The sequence below is a fragment of the Eptatretus burgeri genome, chromosome 14 (genome assembly GCF_056783735.1).
Source record: "Eptatretus burgeri isolate ZD-2024b chromosome 14, Ebu_testis_v1, whole genome shotgun sequence".
Classification (NCBI taxonomy): Eukaryota; Metazoa; Chordata; class Myxini; order Myxiniformes; family Myxinidae; genus Eptatretus; species Eptatretus burgeri.
This window is the reverse complement of record NC_140974.1, coordinates 1,552,564-1,575,063: the sequence shown is the minus strand read 5'-3', so window position 1 is coordinate 1,575,063 and position 22,500 is coordinate 1,552,564. Positions and strand designations below refer to the sequence as shown.

Below are 22,500 nucleotides of genomic sequence, written 5' to 3'. Positions count from 1 at the left end.
TGGTGGGGAGGTTGTATGGATATGGACACCGAGCAGAATTAAAAACAAAACCTGTCAAAGGGTGGAGGAACTCATTGTCAGCCATTGGCCATCCATATCTGGTGCCCAATTGCGTCTGCTGATGTCGTCCTGCAGTTGCGTTACCTTTCTCTTGGAGGTTGGTGGCAGGATTGCACTCCGGCCATCGTAAAATACCTCATTCCGCAAAACTCGTAACAAACGCAAAGAAAACTGAAAACCAACTCTGGGGAAGTACCTCCTCTGCAGCTGTCCTTCACAGAGCAGCTCACCGGATGACGGGAGTAGGGCAAAGCCTTCGGAACCCCCATTCTTTGATGATGGGAGGAAAACCACGGGGTAACTAAACTTCCTGGGTTGGGTTGCGGTGGTGTGTGTCAGGGTTGGGCTGAGATGTCATCCACCAGACGGCAGTTTTCAGTTGGGTGCCTGGAAAGTCCTATCCCAAAGAGAGGATGATCACCTGTCTCTGCTATCGTCTGAGCTCCAGTGTTGCAGCGCTCTCCGAGGTTCAGAGACTGGATTGTGGTGAGATCATGGCAGGTGGTTAAACCTACTTCTGGTCTAGTCGCTCTGATGGTTACCATGCCCAAGGAGTTGCTGTAGCTGTATCCAATAAGCTGATTCCCATGTTAATTGAGGTAACACCAGTCAACGAGCGAATTATGAAACTGTGAATTCATCACTCCTTGGGTGTCATTTCCTTGGTCTCTATGTTATGACTGAGGCGAGTGATCTCACTGTGAAGGAGGCATTCTATGCCGCACTCGAGTCTGTGGTTTATCAGTGCCCCAGGCAAGATATTCTCGTCTTGGGGAATTTCAATGCATCGAATGGAACTGACAGGGATGTGTATGACATGTGTTGGTCACCACTGGTCTGGAGATGTGAATCAGAATAGCACCAAGTTCCTTGACTTTGCAAGAAGTTGTGAACATAGGGTGGCTGGTTCATTTTAATTTTATTTTTTTAATGTTGTCCATAGTTTCGTGGTCAAACATGGTTTCATGGTTTCAGTGCCCACAATCTCATCGCTGGACTTGGTATTCCAACGATGGTGGTGTGGCAAAGCAGATTTATCATGTGCTCGTTGATGGTCGCTGGACGATGATTCAGAACGGCAGGGTCTACCGGAGTGATAAGTTCCTAAATATCCACTACAGGCAAGTTGTACAACTCTGAAGTTTCTGCTTAAATCCAGGACAATGGCACCATCCTCACCTTGTCTGGATGTTGGCAAGCTCAAGGATGAGATGGTCGCTGAGGAGTTTGCGAATAAGCTGAGTGGAGATTTGGGGGGTCTGGGTGCTTTGGGAAATCCTGAAGAGTTCTGGAGTGCCTTCAAGACCACCGTCCTTGATGTTGCCAGTGGATGTCTTGGAACCCACTGTCAGGCGAAGAGGAACTTTGTCTCCCAAGGGACACTGGATACCATTGACCAGAGTCGCAGGGCCAGGTTTAATGGCAGAGCTGATCTGTTCATTGAGTTGAGGCGCAAACCTATATTGCACTGAGGGTGGACATAGAGGCTTATGTGTGAGAAATCTGTGAAGGGGTAGAGCATCACCTGTGGTCAAGTGATTATTGTCCTGCTTTCAGAGGAATTCCTGCATTGCATTCCTCCAAACCCGTCCCTCGGTGTAGTGCAGTTGCAGCAGAGGGTGGTGGGCTCTTAACAAAGGAGTCTGAAGTGAAGGCCCGCTGGGCTGGTTACTTTGAGCGACTGTACCAGGCGAACCCACGAGCTGAGTTGGATGTCAGTGCTGTAATCATCTGCCATAATTTTGAAAACACAAGCTGTGGTGAACCAGTTGAAAGGGGGTAAATAGGATCTATGGCATCATAGCACCAGCTCATGGTGGCACTATGGCACCAGATATATGGCACCAGCTCATGGGATCTATGGCATCCATGCTGAACTCCTCAAGGCTGGTGGAAATGCTGTACTCGTGTTGTTGCATGCAGTTCTGTGCTCTGTTCGGAGCACAGGCATCATCCCAACTGACTGGAAGAGTGGCCATGTCTCTCTGGAAAGGGAAGGGTGATCGCCAGAAGTGCAACAACTAACGAGGGGTGACACGGCTCTCAGTGCCGGGCGTTGATTGACCGTATCCTTGCTCTTCGGGTCCTCACCGAACGCAGACGAGAGTTTTGGCAGTGTCTGCCTGTAGCCTATGTTGATCTTTGCAAAGCGTTGGATTCAGTGAATCGGGATGCCCTCTGGAGGATTCTTGGTCTTCGTGGGGTGCCACTAAGACTGATCAATCTGATTTCTGAACTCTGCTCTGGTACTGAGAGTGCTGTGAAGTGTGGTGGTACCATCTCTGACTTATTTCCAGTTGTTACTCGAGTTTGTCAGGGGTGTGTACTGGCCCCCACTCTTTTCAGCATTTGTATGGACTTTATTCTGGGGTGGATGTCTGAGAGATCGAGCTGCGGTGCATCTTTTGGGAATGTCAAGATCTCTGACCTTGATTTCACAGTTGATGCAGTCTTCTTTGCAGAGGCGCTGGTATCCTTATGGGGCCCTCAAGGTGCTGAATCAGGAGTCTGAGCCACTGGGATTATGGGTTTCCTCGGTCAAAAGTAAGATCCAGGCTTTCAATGACATATTGGATGCTGCTATCTTGTCTGTACCTGTTTGTGGTGAGGATGTTGAGGTCATGGAGAATTTCACTTACCTTGGCAGTGATATTCATGTCTCTGCAGGTTTTGAGCTGGAGGCCAGCAGACGTCTGGTTCAGGCCTGGGGAGTCATGGATTCACTGGATCTTGGGGTGCTGTGCTCTTGGTACCCATGCAGGAGGATGAAAGTTAGTCTTTTCAGTCTTGTTCTTTGGATGTGGGACTTTTACTTTTACGAATCATCTGAGACGGAGACTTAACTTCTTTTGCACCAGGTCTCTTCGGAGAATCCTTGGCTATCACCGGTCAGACTTTGTGTCCAACGAGCATTTGCTGAGAGGGACTCTGATGAGATTTGTTACCTTTGTCGTCTGTGAGCGTCAGCTGCGGTTGTGTGAGGCTCATTTTCCTGACAGTGATCCTGCTCAGTAGACTCTATCAGGAAGGGAGCCTCGTGAGTGGAGGAGACTAACGTCAAACCACATGCCTCATGGTTGCAGCAGGTTCATCAGCATTTCAAAGAGATATGAATGGGCCAGACATCTGCCTGGGGGATGGTCGGACAGAGGACTCTGCAGTCCCAGCAGAAAGTGGATGCAGTAATGTGCTGCGCTGCTACATGCTCCCATACCTGACTTGACCTGAAGAGGGGGGGGGGAATGCGGATTCAAATCGTATACAATGAGAATAAAATCTATGGGGCCACACACCAGACTTCTTCACAGATGGGGGGGAGGGGGGGATAGAAGGGGAGGAATGAGCTGCTGGTGGAGTAATAGGTGATGAGGCGGGCAGGAGTAACAAACAGGCGTTGATGCAGGTGATGAAATACACAGGCAGTATGACGAAGTCACATGGCAGGAACTTGGGATGACAAACAGGCTCGCAGGAATGATGACTCGCAAACAGAGCAAAGGCAGGCAGGCACCACGGACAGGGCAACTGTTTTTCCTCAGCGATCTCCTCCTCCTCCTTCCTTCACACCAACTCTAGCGAGCTCTCCCCAGAGGTCCCAAAACTCCATCTTTTTGTGTGGCGATGCAAGTTCCGCCTTTCTCTCTCGCTTCGCTTCGGCCTTTCCTCGGCGCCTCAACCAGGGAGACATTACAAGGGGTTTGCACAAATGATTGTCTTATCCTTCATCCCTAACTAATTATTACCACGCACCATCCCCTGTATGATTCACATTCAAACAAGACAATCCTTAAGCTGACATTTCCCTACTTAATGACATCAAGATTGTCGAACTACTCAAACACGGACCATACTACTTTATACATTTCTATCTGTTCGAAGGTAATATCTACCTTCCCCCTCCCCCCAACCCCCCACAAACATAATGGTTGTCTGTCTGCAAACGTCTATTTATGATCAAGAAACAACTTATTTTTGATTGAATATTATATTTTGAACACAAATCAGAAAATGAACCTGCAGTTTCGCAATACTTTGGCTCTGAATTCGTCCTCATAGCACATGTGCAGAGAGGAGGGAGACAATTTGTTTACTCTGTTTGCCTTTCTTGCAGTCAAACAAAATTGAAAATAGCATCGAGTGGGTTGATGGCCATCTCTTGACGTTGCAGTTCAGACCTCTGCTAAATCCAAAATCTGGGAAATGTCACGGACGTTAAGGCCCGGTCACACCTTGACGTTTTAGCCAGTGATGGCAACGCATTAAAATGTATGTAAAACGCTGGCTGACGTTGAACTTTTGATGTTTTTTTTAAAGATTCGGACGTATTCATAACGAGTTGGTCGTATGCATAACATATTAGTAATGGACACAGAACGTTTCGTTGTGTTATAGATAACTTATACCAACGAATGCTGAACCTGTTGTTGGCCTACACAACCTATGCCCAACGATAGTCTAACTTAGGCATAGCGTGTTGCACGCATCGCCGACGATGTCGTGACGTTGCCTATTAAAAGGCTGACGCACAACGATTCGAATCATAACTGCCGTAGAAATGGAAGTGACAACATCGCGGTCACACCTTGGCGATCTTGCCAGCGTATGCCGACCTAAGAAAAATGTGTCTAAAACGTTGGGGGCACGTCAAATACGGTATGAGTAAGTTTGGTATACGTGAGTACAACGCTAAAGTATGCTATCATACGTCGTAGTAAGTAGAGTACGTCAAGAAATTTTAAACATGTTCAAAATTTTACGACGTACTCGGCGTATGACACACGTTCCGCATGCGATGGGGATAAGTTTTACACACGATATGTGGACGCTTACACACGTCCACAAAGGCTACTTATAAGCTACTCATAAGTCGAAACACGTCGCGGTAATGTCTTTTTTACGCGAAACTTATTTCTAACTTATGTTTGACGTGCTTTGAACCAATTCTTTACGTAGTCCCAACACACATCGACGTATGTAGACGTATTCCAATGACGTCTTTCGGTCGACAAAAAAAAATAAAATTAACGTGTTTCTAGCTTACAACTGCCATATAAAGACGTGTTCCCAGCGGTTTTGGGAATTGGTATATAAAAATGGTGTTCATAAAAGGGGAACCCAACCGTGTTTTCGAGTTCCTTTTTGAGTCGATGTCCATGTCAGCAGTAACAGTATCAGTATCAGTATCAGTATTAGTATCAGTTAGTATTAGTAGTAGTTTGTTCATGTTGGCAGTAGTAGATTAGTGTGAGGGGGAGGGTGTGGGTTATGATGGATCGTCCTTGCGTCCGCGTGTCCACGGGTAGGTTCATAAGCTGCCACTCAACGATTTAAATGGCTGCATCTCCACTATTGAAAGTAGACGCTTGCGCTCAACAATTGGATTTTTTTTACACTCAACGACTTTTAAACGGTACCACTCAGCTATTTTCATTGTTTACAATGAACGATTTAAATTGCTGTCACTCGCCTTTGTTTTTTGACGCTGGCGCTCGGAAATTTTAATCGTTTCTATTGAACGTGCTAAATCGCTCAAACCCCACTATTGAAAGTAGACGCTTGCGCTCAACAATTGGATTTTTTTTACACTCAACGACTTTTAAACGGTACCACTCTGCTATTTTCATTGTTTACAATGAACGATTTAAATTGCTGTCACTCGCCTTTGTTTTTTGACGCTGGGGTTTGGAAATTTGAAGCGTTTCTTCTGAACGTGTTAAAACGCTCAAACTCGACTATTTTAAATAGACGCTGCCGATGGACAATTGGAATCATAGCCAAGCTAGACATCGAAGTGTGAACATCCTCGTCATGCCCAAGAAAAGTTTGAAGAATGCTGCAAATAAGTGTCCTGGCCGTGGCCGTGGACGCTGACGCAAGGACGATCCATTATACCAACGTCTTTCAGCCTATGAGTAACTTAAAAGTAACGTCTGTCGATGTGTGGCAACGATCGCGTAACGTGCCAACAACACGTTAATCATAGGTTAGAAATAAGTTTCGGGTACGCTAAACATTACCTCGGCGTGTCTCAACTTATGATTAACTTACAAGTAGCATGTGTTGACGTCTGTCAACGATCGCAGACCGTGCATACAACTTGTGGCCAGCGTAGCGGAACGTGTGAGTCATACGCCGGCATACGTCGTGAAATTTCAAGCATGAAAAAATTTGAGGACAACCGAAAAGTACAACGTTTAAAGCCAACATACAATGACTTATGGCAGTGTTTTTCAGCGTGCTCTCAATGTTATCAAAACTTACCCATAACGTATTCAACGTGTGCCAGCGTTTTAGAAAAAAAATTCAAAAATCGGCATACGTTGGCTAAAACGTCAAGGTGTGACCGGGCCTTTAGACAAGAGTTAATTTGAAGGAACTTCCCTGGGTGGGAGTCCTGTTCCGAAAACAAAAAATCGAAGCCCGAGCGATTGTGCGGTACTGTTATCTTTTATTCATGTGTCAAGTTTCAGAACAATTGGCCAGGTGCTAAGGGAGGAGTAGCAAAAATAGCAAAAAGTTGACGGACGGACGGATGGACATCCTGACATCACGACCCATTTTATAAGTTCATCTCTTTGAGAATCAAGATGAGAAGACCTAAAAGTCATTCAAACAGCAAATTTACTATTTTTATGGATGTCATAAACGACACAAACAACAGGCATGAAGAGAACACAAATGACGAATGTAATGTTTTAAATAAGGTGGTGTAAAAGACGCTGCATCAATAGCAGTAAACTTCTGATTTTTTTTTTTTTACATCCTTTAAAATGTTTTTTTGTCCCCCACCCCTTCGACAATGTTGGAGACGGGGGACATTAAAATGAGCTCTGACCGATCATCCGTCCATGTACTTTTGTATTCGTGATATTTCAAAAAATGTTGAACATTTAACTTTCATATTTCAGATATCTATTCCTCATGACATTGTCTCAACCTGATTAGATTACTGTTGTGATTGGCTGAATTCTGTTACCATGGCAACCATATAGGTAACTTGGCTTTGTACGCGATATTTCAAAAACCGATCAAGATTTAGCTTTCATATTGCACAGGTCTATTCGTCATACCATGCAAACGATGGGGGACCTCGGGTATCAGCTTCTTCTTATAGATCAATTGAATTATATACTTGAACACTGCAGAACACAAATCGCTTTATTGGCACTTTCAAAACCCTTCTGTTTAGCAGGACTTGGACAAAATACAGTATTACAGCATTTTACATCTTGACCACTCAAATTTTCTGCTCGCAGACCATGCCATGTCCCCCCCCCTTTTTTTTGTCTTCTAATGACTGCATGGGGTAAGGTGTTCTATGAACTCCCTGGTTGTCCAATGTTTCCCATGAATGCTGAAGGAAATTGTTACTGTTTATAGCATGCATGATTAAGTATGCAAAAGTTTTCTCCTCTGGATAATACCTTTCATCATTGACTGCATTTAAGATGATTTGTTACTGTGGCAATTGTTTCATCGACAGTTTTGTTTTTGAGTGTGTTGAGGAAAGTTAAACCTTTGAGGCAGCAATTCAAAATGATATCTTTTTCCAGTCCTCCACACGTTTGATGTGTTGTTGAGTGTGCCAATAATTACATGTGCCCTTGTGCAGGTCCAGTGCTTACGGGAGTGCTGTCTCCAACTGGAGCTTCTCTTTCTATTTTTCACCTACTTTGAAATGGCCCCGAGACACCTGCTTTGCCTTGCCCAGTTATTCTGCCGCATCCGCTTTGGCCTGGCAGGTTTTACTGCTTCACCAGTCCTTGCACAGCGCATCGGGTAGATTGTGAAGGGTGATAATGCAATGTATGGGGCTTGAGTTCAGCTTGGCTAAGTTGGTTGGATTTATGTGATTTGTGTAAATATTTAGTTCCATGGAATGCAGTGTGTATGTGCAGATGTGTGTTTTTCTCCTCAGGTACTTTTGTGTTCTGATTTTGATCGGGGGTATAGACCCCAGCCAGCTTTTTCGGTGCGTCCGTCAGGAATGTGTGAACGAGCACCAGGTGGTCAAAGACCAACAGATGTTCAAGGTATGACAGTAAAGAATCCTACAGTTGGTATCAACAAATATAGTGGAGAATGGATGAAATTAACAGGACATTGGTCACTGCCATGGGAAGCAAAGAGAAGCTGATGTTTCAGGCGTTAACCCTTCGTCGAAGTTTAAAGGCGTTATCTCTGTTGCTTTTGCTCTGACGAAGGGTTAGCGCCCAAGCTATCAGCTTCTTGTTTCCTCTGGTGGTTAACATACCTCAGTCAATGTCCTGTTGATTTCATCCATTGTTCTCCCTGTCCACTGATGCAGATTGACACGAGCTTGCACCAGTAAGACTAGTTCTTCATTCTGATATCGGGAAGAAGCAGGTGCACAGTTCATTATAATCTGCATTTGGAGTTTTTGACAAATGTTGAGAATCTTGTCATTGTCAGTTTGGGATTTTGCTCAATGATTCCTGTCTTGTCTAGTTTTTTACACTTGTGCCCTCATCATTTCCTTAAAGGAGTTGGATTCAGTGATGGTTCGGCTGGGCATTGTATCTGCCCATGGCCCTGTACTTCTGGCCTGGGCGGTGTTACGCCACGCAGCACTTGATGATATGGGCCGGGCTCAGACGCAGCACCTTGGTAAAACGGCAATCCAGCTGCAGACGATGCACTTCCTCTCGGATTTGCTACAAGATCCCGGATTCTCTGGCACTACCAATGTAAGTGCGAATTTAACATCATTATATTTTCCTCTTTTTCTCTTTCCATTGATATCAGCTTTCATAAACTCAAAAGACCGATGTAATCTTTCCCATTTGGGTAGTAGGTTGCAGTGATGTGGAACTCGAGTCTGGACTCTGCCGAGGGTCCATTTTTGGGGGCAATTGAACTCAGAGTCGGAATGCCAAGGACTCGGACCCAGCCCGATTCCAGCTCGAGTCCGGCAAAATTTAATGTACAGTAAAACTTCGAGTGTACAGTATAAAAAAAAGAAGTAATATGGTGGTTTGGACCATCCTTTCCTTATTGTACTCAAACCTTTTAACATGATGCATCATACTACATTAGCAAAGGACATAAGCCTGGTGTTGGCTTAGTGGTTCGGGTGGCGGCTTGGGATCCTAGGGTCCTGAGTTCAAGCCGCGTTGGCCGCTGAATTAAAAAAATACACCAGGAGGTTGACTCAGCCTGTCATCCTTCCGAGGTCGGCAAAATGAGCACCAGTTTACTGGTAAGGGGGACATTGCATCAGCGGCATAGCTGCATCCCAACCAATGATGCAGCCAGCAGCCATAGGCTGCACTAGAGACAGAGACACAGACACAGGAAAATATATTCTAAACGGACGCAATTTGTAGTATCAGGAAGAAAAGTCCCACGGATGTTCGGTCAAATAGGTCATGCGATCGTACACGGCGAGCGAAGAGTTGTCTTGCGAGGGGTTAAATTACATGGCAAACATTTTAATAGAGAAAAACAGTGACAGGTGTTTGTATTTATTCATATTCAGCTGCTTCAATTTTTCAATTTTATGCATCATATTTTCGAATTATAATCCGGTTGAGATTATTTCACCCTTGGGACTCGGTGATCATCTTGAATATTTGAATGACATTTCCAGTCTATTGTTAGATGGAGGTGCTGTGTAATGGACATGTCTACAAGGTAAAGTGTTGATTGCTTTAATATATTACCATGTTATTGCGGGGTCGGGGGCGAAGGCCACGAGAAGTGAACTTCCTCGGGTTCCCACCAGACTCTCCGCAATCGCTGGCCGTCGCTCACGAATAACTGTGATGCTGAGGGTCGCTAATCAACCGTGAATGCCAATAACTCTACCACGTGACTTAGGGTCCTCCGTCTGATGAATACCGTTTACCGAAAGGTCACATGATCTAATTACCGGGGGACACGCCCTCAGTACGCGCTTACTCAAACCGGATCACCTTACCAGATCACATGCAACTGAGCGGAACTGCCAAGCACGTACTGGCTGGGAAACAGATCATTGGGGAATAACGTCCTTGCTAAATTTGGGTGTGAACCATGCTGGACTAATGGAGGAAAAGACAAAAATGAGCTGGGAACATTTCTATACAAAGCATTTATTTGCAATGGTGAGGAAAAGTATGTGGCACATTGAATGGGGTTTATTTTTATGTACAGCAGGGGAGAGCAAGGAATTTGTGGGGTGCTTCAAAAGGCATGCAATCTTACAAAAGCAGATACAGAGCAGAGCTATCCCATTATACCTTCTACATTCATAACTTATATGAGGACTGGCGCCATCTCTCTCTCGCACGCGCACACGCACACGCACGCACGCACACACACACACACACACACACACACACACACACACACACACACACACACACACGATTAGATGTTGCCCAGAGAGAAAGAGAGCAGATGAGGATAAACAGACTCGCAATTCCTGGTGTGGTCGGTAGACCAACGCAACCCAGAATGCTTAGGGAGAGGTAGGTGGGAGGAATACTGGTGATGTGGGAGGTGTGGTGTAGTGCAATGTTGGTGCGGTGTCATGCCAGAGGAAAATGGGATTGCGTGTCAATAATGATGCTCTTTGTGCATCCAAAGAAGACAGGATAGAGAGGTGGACAGAGAGAGATGAGAATAGATGCATGAAGTGAAAGATCCTGAACCTAGCCTTGTAAAGGTTTGTTTCTGTAGCATGTACTTCTGTGGGACGCTCCTCTTGAGCGTTCCCACCTCAAGATGTGGCATGTTGTCTCCGGCTTGATCACTTTGCTGGGGCTCTTGGCAACGTGTGCTCTGCACTGGTCCATCTAGCTGCACGGGGGTGGCGGAATGTTAACAGCTCAGCAGGGAGTCTTGGCAGTCGCCCTGGATCAGGCTCTCAAGAAGAAGCACGTCCTGGCAATCGCACACCATTAACGAGACGAGCGAAGAGCCAGCGAAGGGGAGACAGCAAAGGTGAGGAAACGAAGAGAAGAGAGCTAACAGTTCCACGCTCCCCCTTTTATAAGCCCCGGGCGAAGGGTAGGATGATGACCCAAAGCGATGCGCTGTGACCCGATTCCTGCTTCTTTGTTGGGTCACAGCGGCCGTAAGCCATGCCCTGCCAGGCTCTGGGACCGGAGATTGTCTCAGTTGCCCATCCGCTTTGGCACGGGATGAAGCTCCTGACTCAATATAGGGTTTGCTTCCTGAACCGGCACCCTGCCCCTGAACGTGTTCTGAGTGCAATCTGAATGTCGAATAGCAACGGACTTTCCCCACACTCACGGCCCCCCTCTCATTCTCCAAAATGCTCACCTAGTCCATGAGCCGGTAGGGTTGGTTGGTGCGATCTGTGGGGGAATAATTCTCATCATGATTTTTGGCAAGGCATACAACCCTGGAGTTAGAAAATATGTGATACCATTATATCGGTGGGAGCTTTTTATGTGTTATCACCCTGTTTATATGCTTACCCTTAAATAAGCTTTTGTGCAAAATGTCCAGTACAAGGCAAGACATCCTACTTCAACTTAACAACATTTCTTTTTTATCAGTCAAACATTAACATTGAAATTTGTCTCACCTTTTGCTCGGATCATTTGCTTCTCAACAAAAAGTGCGAAACATGCCGAGGTTGAAAGGTTTGTCATTGGTGACACTTGTATATCAGTGTCTATTTCCTGTGTGATAAATCTTACCGCCTTCAGAAAAGTATTTGTCTATCATTTACTCCTCGCTGCCGCTGTCTTGCCATGGTCTGTCGACTGGATGAGGGTTGTATCTATTCTACGCGCTCATCCACGATGTCCCTGGTAAGATGCGGTTGAGCTATTGACGTCTGTTGCTTGGCCAAGCATCGCGCGGTCCCGAGGACAGCCGGAATCGTGCAGTACTCCTCTTTCTAGAATTGCAAATTGTAGTGATGCAGTGGTACGAGGGGATGTGGGAATATTTTTCCCGTGTGCAGGAGACGTTTGTGGTCGAAGTGGTGAGGTTTGGTGAGTGAGGTGCGAAGTAAGGTGAAGTACAGGTTGGGGATTGGCGTGCAGATTTGAACGAAATAATGATCGTGGGTGGTATAGTGTGTAGTGGGCTTGTGGTTCTGAACCACGGGAGGCATTGTGGTGTGCTTATTATCAATCGCATGTTGAATGACGTATGTGCTTGGTTGCTTGTTTTGTACCATGGCGAAAAGGAAAGGGTTGGAGTAGGACTCAGAATATGAAATAGTTACTAGACCTAACTACGAGACCCACGCAACGCACTTTGTCCCGTTAACCCACTAGACATGAGGGGAGGTCTAACTGCACGAAGACTAATGAAATAACTGCCTGGGGGTCGCTGTGTGTTGGGTGCCATTGCCTTGGAGGCATGCGGTTTTGCAAAACCGCACCAATTTGAAATGGTGTATTATTAAAGTTATTCACGTGTCGTAATACTTGAAACTAGAAGGGCACTCGGTATAGCGCATACCTCCGCCCCGGAATTCCTGCTCCACGAGAACATATCTAGCCCAATACATTTTTGAGATACCGTGCAATATAATGTTTTTCAGCCCGATCTCTCAATGGTGAAGAATCACTTAAAACATTGTAGTAGTCGGATCTGGATTCGGATCTTCACCAAAATCGAACCAATTAGTCGTGGTCAAACACCCAACGTGTCCACCAAGTTTCGTCCGAATCCGTCCATAACATTTTGAGATATCATGCTGTATATAGTTTTTGGCCCGATCTCTGGTGAAGAATCACTTCAAAAATTATACGAGTTGGAATCCCGATCTTCACCAAAATCTAATCATTCCGTCCTTGTCACACACCCAACCTGTCCACAAAATTTCATTCGAATCCGTCCACAACTTCTTGAGATACCCTGCACACAAACAACCAGACAGAAAGGGGTGAAAACATAACCTCCTTCACCTTCGGTGGTGGAGGTAATTAAAGTAATAATTAAATAAGTTTGAATAAGGATATTTCATTGCTCTGTTGACTGAGTGTCTGGACACAACTTTGAGGTTGTGGGTCCATTGATGTTGAGTAATATACCGATGTGGACCGGCGACCGGGGTTTGTGTGTGTGTGTGTGTGTGTGTGTGTGTGTGTGTGTGTGTGTGTGTGTGTGTGTGTGTGTGTGTGTGTGTGTGTGTGTGTGTGTGTGTGTGTGTGTGTGTGTGTCGCTTCCTTCTTGTGACTGTGGTGCAGTAATTGGTCTTTGTTTTGATCATTGTGCTATTGTGAGACCGTGATCCACCCTTGCGTGTGGGAACATTCTTCGCAAATGGGTTGTAAGACCTATGAAAGAGATCGATGCACGGGAGTTTGGAGCATAGCTGAGCAGTCAGGACTGGTCTGAAGTCATGTCCACTGAGAAGGTGAATAACAAGTGCAACGTGTTTTATCACACGCTCCATCAGGCGATCGACACCTACTTCCCACAACGAAGTGTTCACCAACATCAGCAAGATAAAGCATGGATAACGCTGTTCATAAAGACCCTTGTTCAAACTCGTCTGCATGCTTTCCACCTTCGTGGAAAATGTTCACGATGGAGTTCTTATCGCAATTAGGTCATACGTAAAATGAAGGCAGCAAAGGGAAATTACTATACTTCCAAGGTAAAACGTTTAAAACGTTCAAACCCTGCAGCATGGTATCATGAGATTTGTGTAATGACTGCTGGTAGCAGTAACTCAAATTGCAACATTGCAGTTGAGAATATCGAGCAATCAGTTGACCGAGCCGTTGCCGATGCAACATGTTCTTGCTTTACATTAGTTGGAGGAGATTTACAACCGCTGAACCCTTCCTTAAGGCCCTGTCACACCTTGACGATTTAGCCAGCGTACGCCTGACGTATGCAAAATTTGTCTAAAACGCTGGCACACGTCGAATACGTTTTGGGTAAGTTTGTATACGTTAAGAGCACGCTGGCATACGTCGTAGTACGCTGGCATACGTCGTAGTACGCCGAGGTGTTAGACAAATTTTCCTTGCTTGAAATTTTTCGACGTATGCCAGCGTATGATTCGCACGTTCCGCATACGCTTGGCCATAAGTTGTAGGCACGTTACACGATCGTTGACACACATCGACACACGTTACTTGTAAGTTACTCATAAGTCGAAACACGTCGAGGTAATGTTTCGCGTACCCGAAACTTATTTCTCACCTATGAGTAACATGTTGTAGGCACGTTACGCGATCGTTGACACACGTTACCTGTAAGTTACTCATAAGTCGAAACACGTCAAGGTAATGGTTAGCGTCGGTGTTCCAGACCCCCTGGTTTTTTTTTTCTTCTTCTTCTTCGGCGTGACGGTGATGTTGACACTTCGATTTCTAGTGCGGTTATAATATAATATAATTAATAGGCTGCCGCTCAATGATTTAAATCATAACCGCACTAGAAATCGAAGTGTCAACATCACTGTCATACCGAGAAAAAAAAACAGGGAGTCTGGAACACTGACGCTAACCATGACGTTGACGTGTTTCGACTTATGAGTAACGTTCAAGTAACGTGTGTCAACGATCGCGTAATGTGCCTACAACTCATGTCGAGATCAGGTTCCAAGGCTGATTGAGATCGAGCAATGTCCACTCTGATCATGGTAGCAAAGAGCTTTTAATTCATATCAAAAGTGTACATGAAAGAAAGTGAGACAGAGAATACCTACAGTATCCCAGCTCAATCTAACTCTGGCTTGATCAACAGTTTAGCTTGATATATGTATATATATATATATATATATATATATATATATATATATATATATATATATATATATATATATATATATATATATATATACATATACACTTCATTCTGCTCCTCTTGTGCTGTCATCTGTTTTCATGATCTTCCCAATTTCATCAGGTTTCTATTTGAAAAGCCATCCTCAGAAATCATTTTCCTTTGAGGGAAAAGAAATAAAACTCTCCCCCAGCACTGCGTTCCCTCCCGGACTGGCAAAGCATTGATCTTTTCACTTGCACGAAGACCTGTTTTTGGTTAATGTGACAGGCAGATCTTTATCACAATATATATTATCTTTTCAGTCTGCGAGCCAGATGTTCCATTTTAAAGATGAATCAATAGAATGAACACAACACCTGTTTATACTTTTTAAAGGTTACTTTCGATCCTTTAAAGTATTTTCACCAATAATGGCTGTTTTTCAGTGTTGGGAGATGTTCAACCGCTCCACACTTATGCCAGCGTATGCGGAACATGTGTCATACGCAGAGTACGTCGATAAATTTTCAACATGCTGAAAATTTCTCGACGTACTCGGCCTATGACGACGTATGCCATCGTACTACGACGTATGCCAGCGTGCTCTTAACGTATACAAAACTTACCCGTAACGTATTCAACGTGTGCCAGCTTGGTTCGGCAAATTTTTCATATGTCGGCATACGCTGGCTTAAACGTCAAGGTGTGACAGCGGCTTCACACTTCGATGTCTCGTGCGGTTATGATTTGAATCGTCGAGCCGCAGCCTATGAATAGCCTATGCCATGTGATCGTCGGCGATACGCTGCCGCGTTAGACTATCGTTGGGTATAGGTTGTGAACACCGACAACACGCTCGGCATTCGTTGGTATAAGTTATCTATATGTGATTGAAACATTCTGTGTACGTTACTAATACGTTATGCATACGTCCAACACGTTATTATGCGCACAAAACTTTAAAAAAAAACATCAATAGTTCAGCGTACGCCAGCGTTTTACATACATTTTGATACCTTGCCATACGCTGGCTAAAATGTCAAGGTGTGACAGTGCCTTTACTCTCATTGTATTTGCCATCTCTTCCGATCTGTGAAGTCCAGCCATGGGCGGTCTGTCGAGAACTTGGGAAAATCAGATCTCGCAAAGCAAGCGGTCCTGACAGCATCTCTTCCAAACTTATTTCTCTTTCTCTTATGAACTAGCTGAACCTCTGATGGACATAATTTATGCGTCATACAAGCAATAGACAGTTCCAGCACAGTGGAAAAGGGCACGTGTCGTTCCTCTTCCGAAATAATCACCTGCCACTATGGACGACTTGAGCTCAGTTTCTGTGACTGCCCACTTCCCACAAATTGCAGAACACTTTATTGCCCAGTGAACGATGGAAGCAATAAAGCGGAACCTTGACCACAAACAGTTTGGAAACATTAAATGTGTGTCAACTTCACATTATCTGATTGATATTCTGCACACACTTCATGAGCATGCACAAACACCAGGATCAATTTCGTCGATGATGCTTACAGATTTTTCTAAAGCTTTCAATCACATTGATCACATGAGCGCTATTTCAAAACTTCTACAAATGTGAGTTGATTCATCTCTTGTTTCTTGGATAAGCGACTTTATTTCAAATCATGAACAATGTGTTGAGTATGCTGACAAGGTCTCTGAATGGACATACATTAATGCCAGAGTTCCCCAAGGAACAAAGTTGGGACCTGTTGTATTTCTTGCCATGATCAATGATCTTGATCTTGCCATGATCTACAGCAAAATTGCCACCGGTATTCACAGCTTCAAATATGTTGACGACCTGACAGTTATTGAAAAGCGTCGTCCTCACACTGAATCTTGTGTGCCAGATATTCTTGAACAACTTCATAACTGGTCTGTAGAGAACACAATTTATCTCAACCCCCAAAAATGTGCGATTGTTGACATCTGTTTCGCTCAAAACAATCCCGTCCCCCCCTTCTCACCTGTCGTTAAATGATGATGTATTGTCCCCAAAATTGTAATATCATTAAACTGTTGGGTATCTTCATCCGGGCAGATTTGAAATGGGATGCACATGTCAGTTCTATTGTTAAAAGAGCTAACAGTCGTTTACACGCGATTCGGAAGCTTAAATACCATTCCCTCACAAGTTATGATCTTGTAACCATTTTCACATATTTTTTTGCCCCATATTAGAATACGGAGCTCTGGTGTGTGCGAGCGGTATTACAAAGCAGCAGTGCAATACTGTTGAATTTGTCCAGAGAAGGGCTTTTGCAGACTTATCCTTGTACCAAACTACAATAAGTAGTAGGGAAATGCGGGTTTTGGTGCAGTCCAAAATTTACATTGAAGTGAATGGAGGGAAGGGAAAACCTTTTTGACCGACACCTCAAATTCCCCCAAATTTCCTCCTATTTTTCTCCCTTCCCCAACTAAGCCATTAACAAATATTAAATCCTCCATAGACCAACTACTTGGGGAATCAGTGGAAAGTGGAGGGGGAGGGGATGGTCTTTCACATTATTCACATGTATCCTCAAATAGCGAACCAACGAATATTTGTTTATGTATTTCATCACCATCGAGTAAACCATTTCTTGGTTTAAGTATCTCTGTTGAGCAGAGATGAAATGACAAACCTCTCTTAATGCTCTTGTCTGAGCATATCATTTTGAGATTGTAGTACATTAAATTATCAAAGTTTTCTTTACATCCTCTCACTTATTTGTGTTATTTACCTTATCATTGCGGCTATCGGCTACGTAACTCAAAACATTTAACCGAGTTAAAATGTAAATCCACAAGATTCAAGAACAGCCCAATGACATTTCTCATCCGCACAATGAATAATATGCAGTGATTGTCAAAATCGAAACTTTGATGTTTTGTGAATCGCTAAATTATTGCAAAATTGTTTTTTCTTCATGTGATTTTTATTCTGCTTTGGTGTTTTTTTATCACCATTTTATTGTATTATCATATTTTATTTGTTGAAATTATCAATTTTAAAACTTACCTCAGTTTGGCCTTTTGCCACGATGGAAGTTTAATTGAAATAAACCATTATTATTATTATTATTATTATTATTATTATTATATTATTATTGTTATTATTTATTCCACATTGGATATAGGGCACATTTTGCAAGGCCAATGTGTTAGGTTAGGGTTAGGAATATACGTACATACCCGATAAACATTAATTTATCTATTAGGGTTAGGTTTAGGATTCGGGATTGTTAATGTTAATAATTTTTTTTTAGAGTTTTGAAATGAAATAACAATTGAAATTTAATGACATTGATGGATACTTTTATTTTTCCTCTGGTTAGGGTTACATGATTCCACGTGGTATTTTAAAACAAATCGTATCACAGTGTGACGGGGATTATTATTGGTACAGAAAGTGGTCGGATGTTCCTGTACGACAAAAAAAATAAACTAATTGGAGTTTAAAGAAGGAGAAAAATTAACAATTTTGAACACGATTTATGGATTAAATAAGCTACCGAATCATCAAAATATTGTCAGAATCTGTGTCCACACCATAAAGTAACCCAAAGTTGAATGTTTTCATTTGAATTTGATTTCAGATCATTGCTGTTTGGGTGGATAAATTTTCAGGTTCAGGTTACGTAATTCCACGTGCGATTTTTAAACAAATCATGTCACAGTGTAGAAGGGGATTTGTACGAGTGCAGAAAGTGATCGGATGTTCCTGTACGGCAAAAAATAAACTAATTGGAGCAATAAATAAGGAGCAAAATTAACAATTTTAGACACGATTTACAGATTAAATAAGTCACCGAATCTTCTAAGTGTGGTCAGAATCTGTTTCCTCAACGTAAAGTAACCCAAAAATGTCTTTGCAAATAAAAATTAATCTTTAAAAACAACTTTTTTCACATGTACTCCCGGCAATCTGGAGTTGAATCTTTGTGAAGTTTACTGGATTTTTTTTTGTGACATAATACTTCAACTTCAAACAACTCAGAGGTGAAAGTTAACATGCAAGATCACTTTTATCTCCTCTTGCTGAGAATATAATAATTTGTCCCTTTCATGTTTGATCTTCGGATGTTTTTTTAGCCATTTCTTTTGAAGCGGTGCCTAATATTGGACAACATGCTTAAATGTTTTCAATGTTTTTTTTAAAAAGCACTGAAATGTCTTTTATTAGCTGTTATGGTTAATATACAAGTATCTCATCTCTCGATTACCAAAAATGTAATGTTTGTTGACTATAAAGCAATTAAAATGACGGTTTTTTTTTTTGTTTGTTTGTTTTCGATAGAAGACTACAACCTCATTTCTCTTATATTCCTCATTAAACTTTCATTTTAAATTCAACATTTAACCTTTAGGCATGTAGTTGACATGTGCATTTAATTTCTAAATGTCAAAATTGTCCGTAGCCTAACATTTATATGTTTCATTAAATCATTTCATTAATTTTAAGAAAGAAAGAAAAAGGCCAAAACAAAGCCTTTCCGACATCAAAATGTCAGGAATCTAACTCTTTCCTTTTTGTATTCTTATTGTTAATTATTATGTCGGTTTTTTTTTTCAGCAAACTACAGCAAAAGGTCTGTAATATGGAATAAAAAGTTGATGCAAGTAACAAGTTACACTGTTAGTCAGTTCTTCTATTTCGTTGTCTTCATTGACATATTACATAAGCACAAATAAATTCGCTCTTTTTTTGCCACTTTACAATACGCTTTCAGCACAGGACTCGGACTCTGACCAGGTGTACTTGTCTACAGCATTGGTAGTTTGTCGTACAGTACTTCCATGTTAAATTGTGTTCCTTTTTCTTTTTCTTTTTCTTTATTTTTTTTTTGTTGGCTTTGTTTTAATTTTTCAATCTTGGCATGCTTCATGTCTGGACTATCTTGTTGCTCTTCCTTGCACAACAGTTGTTGCAGTATTATTAACAAACCTTTCATGGCCAAGTTTATTAGTTGGGTGTTTGAGTGATTCGACTCCTTTGTGTAGTGCACAGCTCGCACAGCAAGGGGCTGCATTTATGACTTCCTGTCATGTGTTCTGAACCTCTTCCATGAGAACTCCCTGGGTGATACGAAGGTTTGTCCAACCCAAAGATTATACTCTCTGATCACATTCTCATGAGGGAAGTGTCCACTGAGCTAATCTGGTACAACCGCTTGCATTTTGCAGCATTTGATGAACTTGGCATGTGAGGTCCTGGTGGACCCGAACCTGGCAGAGAATTTCTGGGATACAGTGAGTATTCGAATTTTCAGTATCAATTTCAACCTCATAGGAGTTTTTGTCACAGATCATGTCATAATTGCATTGTCGTAAATATGCGTGAAAACAAGTTGCTTGTCTTTACTCCAGGACCCGATGGACGGGTTGGGTGTGTTGCTCCAGTCGGCCTGTACATGGTTTCCTCTTCAGCTGACCCCTCTGCTGCACCTTCTCACTTCCCTTGTCTGTAACCGCAGCACTGCAAAGCGGGTTCGTCTTGCCTCCAAAACTGCAATAGCTGCTTATTTTGATTTATTTATTTTCCTTCCCCTAAGATTTTATTATTATTCCATCTTTTCTTCCACTAGGTATACAGCTTTTTCTCTCAGCTAGAGAACTTTGCAGAGGGCGTGACGACTCGTCCGCGAGGAATGGATGTGACGGAGGATGAGAACGTGTGGCGCATTCGTGCAACACGCCTACTGTATCCACTCGGTGAGAGTTTCGTCCAAGCCTTGTGCTTTCGGGAAACTTTTTCTCAAGAACGATCCCAATGAGTTTGGTTCACCCAGTGTCTGGACCCAGCTTTTCCACATCTCTCTTCAGGTGCTGGACAAACAAACCTACGAATGCCAGCTGGCACAGAGGGGGTGTTGCTCGAGTCAGTACCCGGTTTGAATCAAAGAATCATCTGGTCCTTTCCTTACAGTGGCTGGACCCTTTGCACCTGTGAGCTCGAGTTCACCCACCATGTCGTGTCGACGGCAGGTGATTATTGCACAATGGTTCCGCAAACAAAGTTTTGTTTCCTTTTGGAAATCAACTCTGTAATAAATTCAGGTTAATTGCTAGTCAATGTAATGTGCTTCTTCTGCTCATTACCATCAAGACATTCTGCAACAAAGTGAAAGGGTGCGACCGATTGTGGAACTGGTGCGGAAGGTGGTTAGTACAGACAGTTCTCTTGCAGTTGCCCTCCTCCCACTCACCTCCCGGTTGTACCCCTTGTTACAGAGGTAAGTGTCAATGTCGTGCAGAATTTTATGATTTTAGTACATCGCACTCATCAGTGATTTACTCATCACTTTGCCATTGCAGGTTATGATAAATTATTAGCTGGGAACATAGAAGGTAGAAAGGATGTTACACATTTCGATCTGACTGCCCAGAAGTTTTATTTTCACCCTGGGCAGTCTTGACAAGTGGAGCGTGTTGCACTGTTGCAAATATTGCACGAGTGCTGGGCAGTGCAGATATAATTGAGCCCACCGAGACCACATTAAAAGTTGCTCTATCATCAGAGCTTTCTCAGGCATTGGGTGTCGATTATTATCTGCACGTTTTTTGTAAAAAATGTGGGGGGGGGGGGTATTGTAAACGGCTTCGTCTGTCCGTCTCTCTGTCTGTCTCGCTATTTTCTCCTAAATGGTTGTGCAGAAATTCCTCAAACTTGGTAGTTATGATCACCGTATGGCAAGAAGCTGTCAGAACGTATCATTTTTGGCCCCACCCACTGGAGCGGAGTCAAAAGGTTATTTCCAAAAATAAAAAATGCAATTACGGCAACATTGTAAAACCTATTTTTGATGAAACTGTACATACAATCAACATTGGGGGACGCATGAAATCCGTAACGATTTCATGCATTTGACCCACGATTCATGCCCCCATGAGGTGTGGACTTTGGTCACAGAGTTCAAAACGGGAAAAGTTTAACTCTAAATTTGATATTGGAGCATTCCTGGTGGAACTTTTTTGCCATTTTTCAACTTTGCTTTGGGTAGGAAGCATGGGGCTTTGCGATGGCGTGCCATTGACTTCGCTCTAGTTGATTTTGTCATCACATGGAGAATTTTACCAGTCACTATACTTTACATGAGAAGCGAATTTATTTTATGTTTTTTTTCCCCTAAGGAAGGAAAACGTTTCAAAATAACCTTTTTGTTTGGCTGTTGTAATGGCTGCCTGATTTTAAGAAAACCGAGAGCACGTCGGCTTGGGTTGAAGCTCACCTGCTGGGTTGCGACACATCAGCAACACGACCCGTGTCGCAAAAATGGTCTCGATCGCATCAATGTTAAATGTTTTGCCACATGTAAATGTCTGCTTTTTAACATGGTTAGTGTGTGTGCACACACGTACACATACACTTTTGTGCGAGTACATAATGTTTCATAATATCCTTTTCAAAATATCTGCTTTGCTGGGACTAAATGAATGTATCTGCGAAAATGAACAAAACAAGATGATATGTTTCATTTGTATTATTTTTATCGTCGAGTTAAATTTGGGATCATGTTTATCAAAGTTTTGTCAAAGGGAAAGATATTTTGATCCTCTAGCATTCTTTCCGTGTGTCTCTGTTTGACACCCGTGCGTGCCATGGGAATTCCATCAAAGCTTCCTTTGTTTGTACTATTTCACATGCTAGGCTGGCATGCGTGCCCAATCCCCCAGTCGGCGTCGTGTCCAGCTGCTTGGCATGTTTGGCAACCCTGGCACCTC

General features: G+C 43.1%; 1 protein-coding gene across 2 annotated transcripts in view; it reads left to right on the top strand.

Annotated features, from left to right (window-relative positions):
- Nucleotides 1-22,500, top strand: part of NUP188 (nucleoporin 188) — a 117,637-nt gene that overhangs the window by 19,644 nt on the left and 75,493 nt on the right. For both annotated transcript variants that reach the window (XM_085855651.1, XM_085855650.1), the window contains exons 9-18: nucleotides 7,673-7,839; nucleotides 7,979-8,093; nucleotides 8,565-8,768; nucleotides 19,780-19,869; nucleotides 19,963-20,028; nucleotides 20,146-20,265; nucleotides 20,364-20,490; nucleotides 20,602-20,763; nucleotides 20,885-21,011; nucleotides 22,427-22,500. The exon at nucleotides 22,427-22,500 is cut by the window's right edge and continues 14 nt beyond it. In XM_085855651.1, the coding sequence (XP_085711777.1) occupies nucleotides 7,673-7,839; nucleotides 7,979-8,093; nucleotides 8,565-8,768; nucleotides 19,780-19,869; nucleotides 19,963-20,028; nucleotides 20,146-20,265; nucleotides 20,364-20,490; nucleotides 20,602-20,763; nucleotides 20,885-21,011; nucleotides 22,427-22,500 (1,252 nt within the window). The remainder of the gene's footprint in view (nucleotides 1-7,672; nucleotides 7,840-7,978; nucleotides 8,094-8,564; nucleotides 8,769-19,779; nucleotides 19,870-19,962; nucleotides 20,029-20,145; nucleotides 20,266-20,363; nucleotides 20,491-20,601; nucleotides 20,764-20,884; nucleotides 21,012-22,426) is intronic.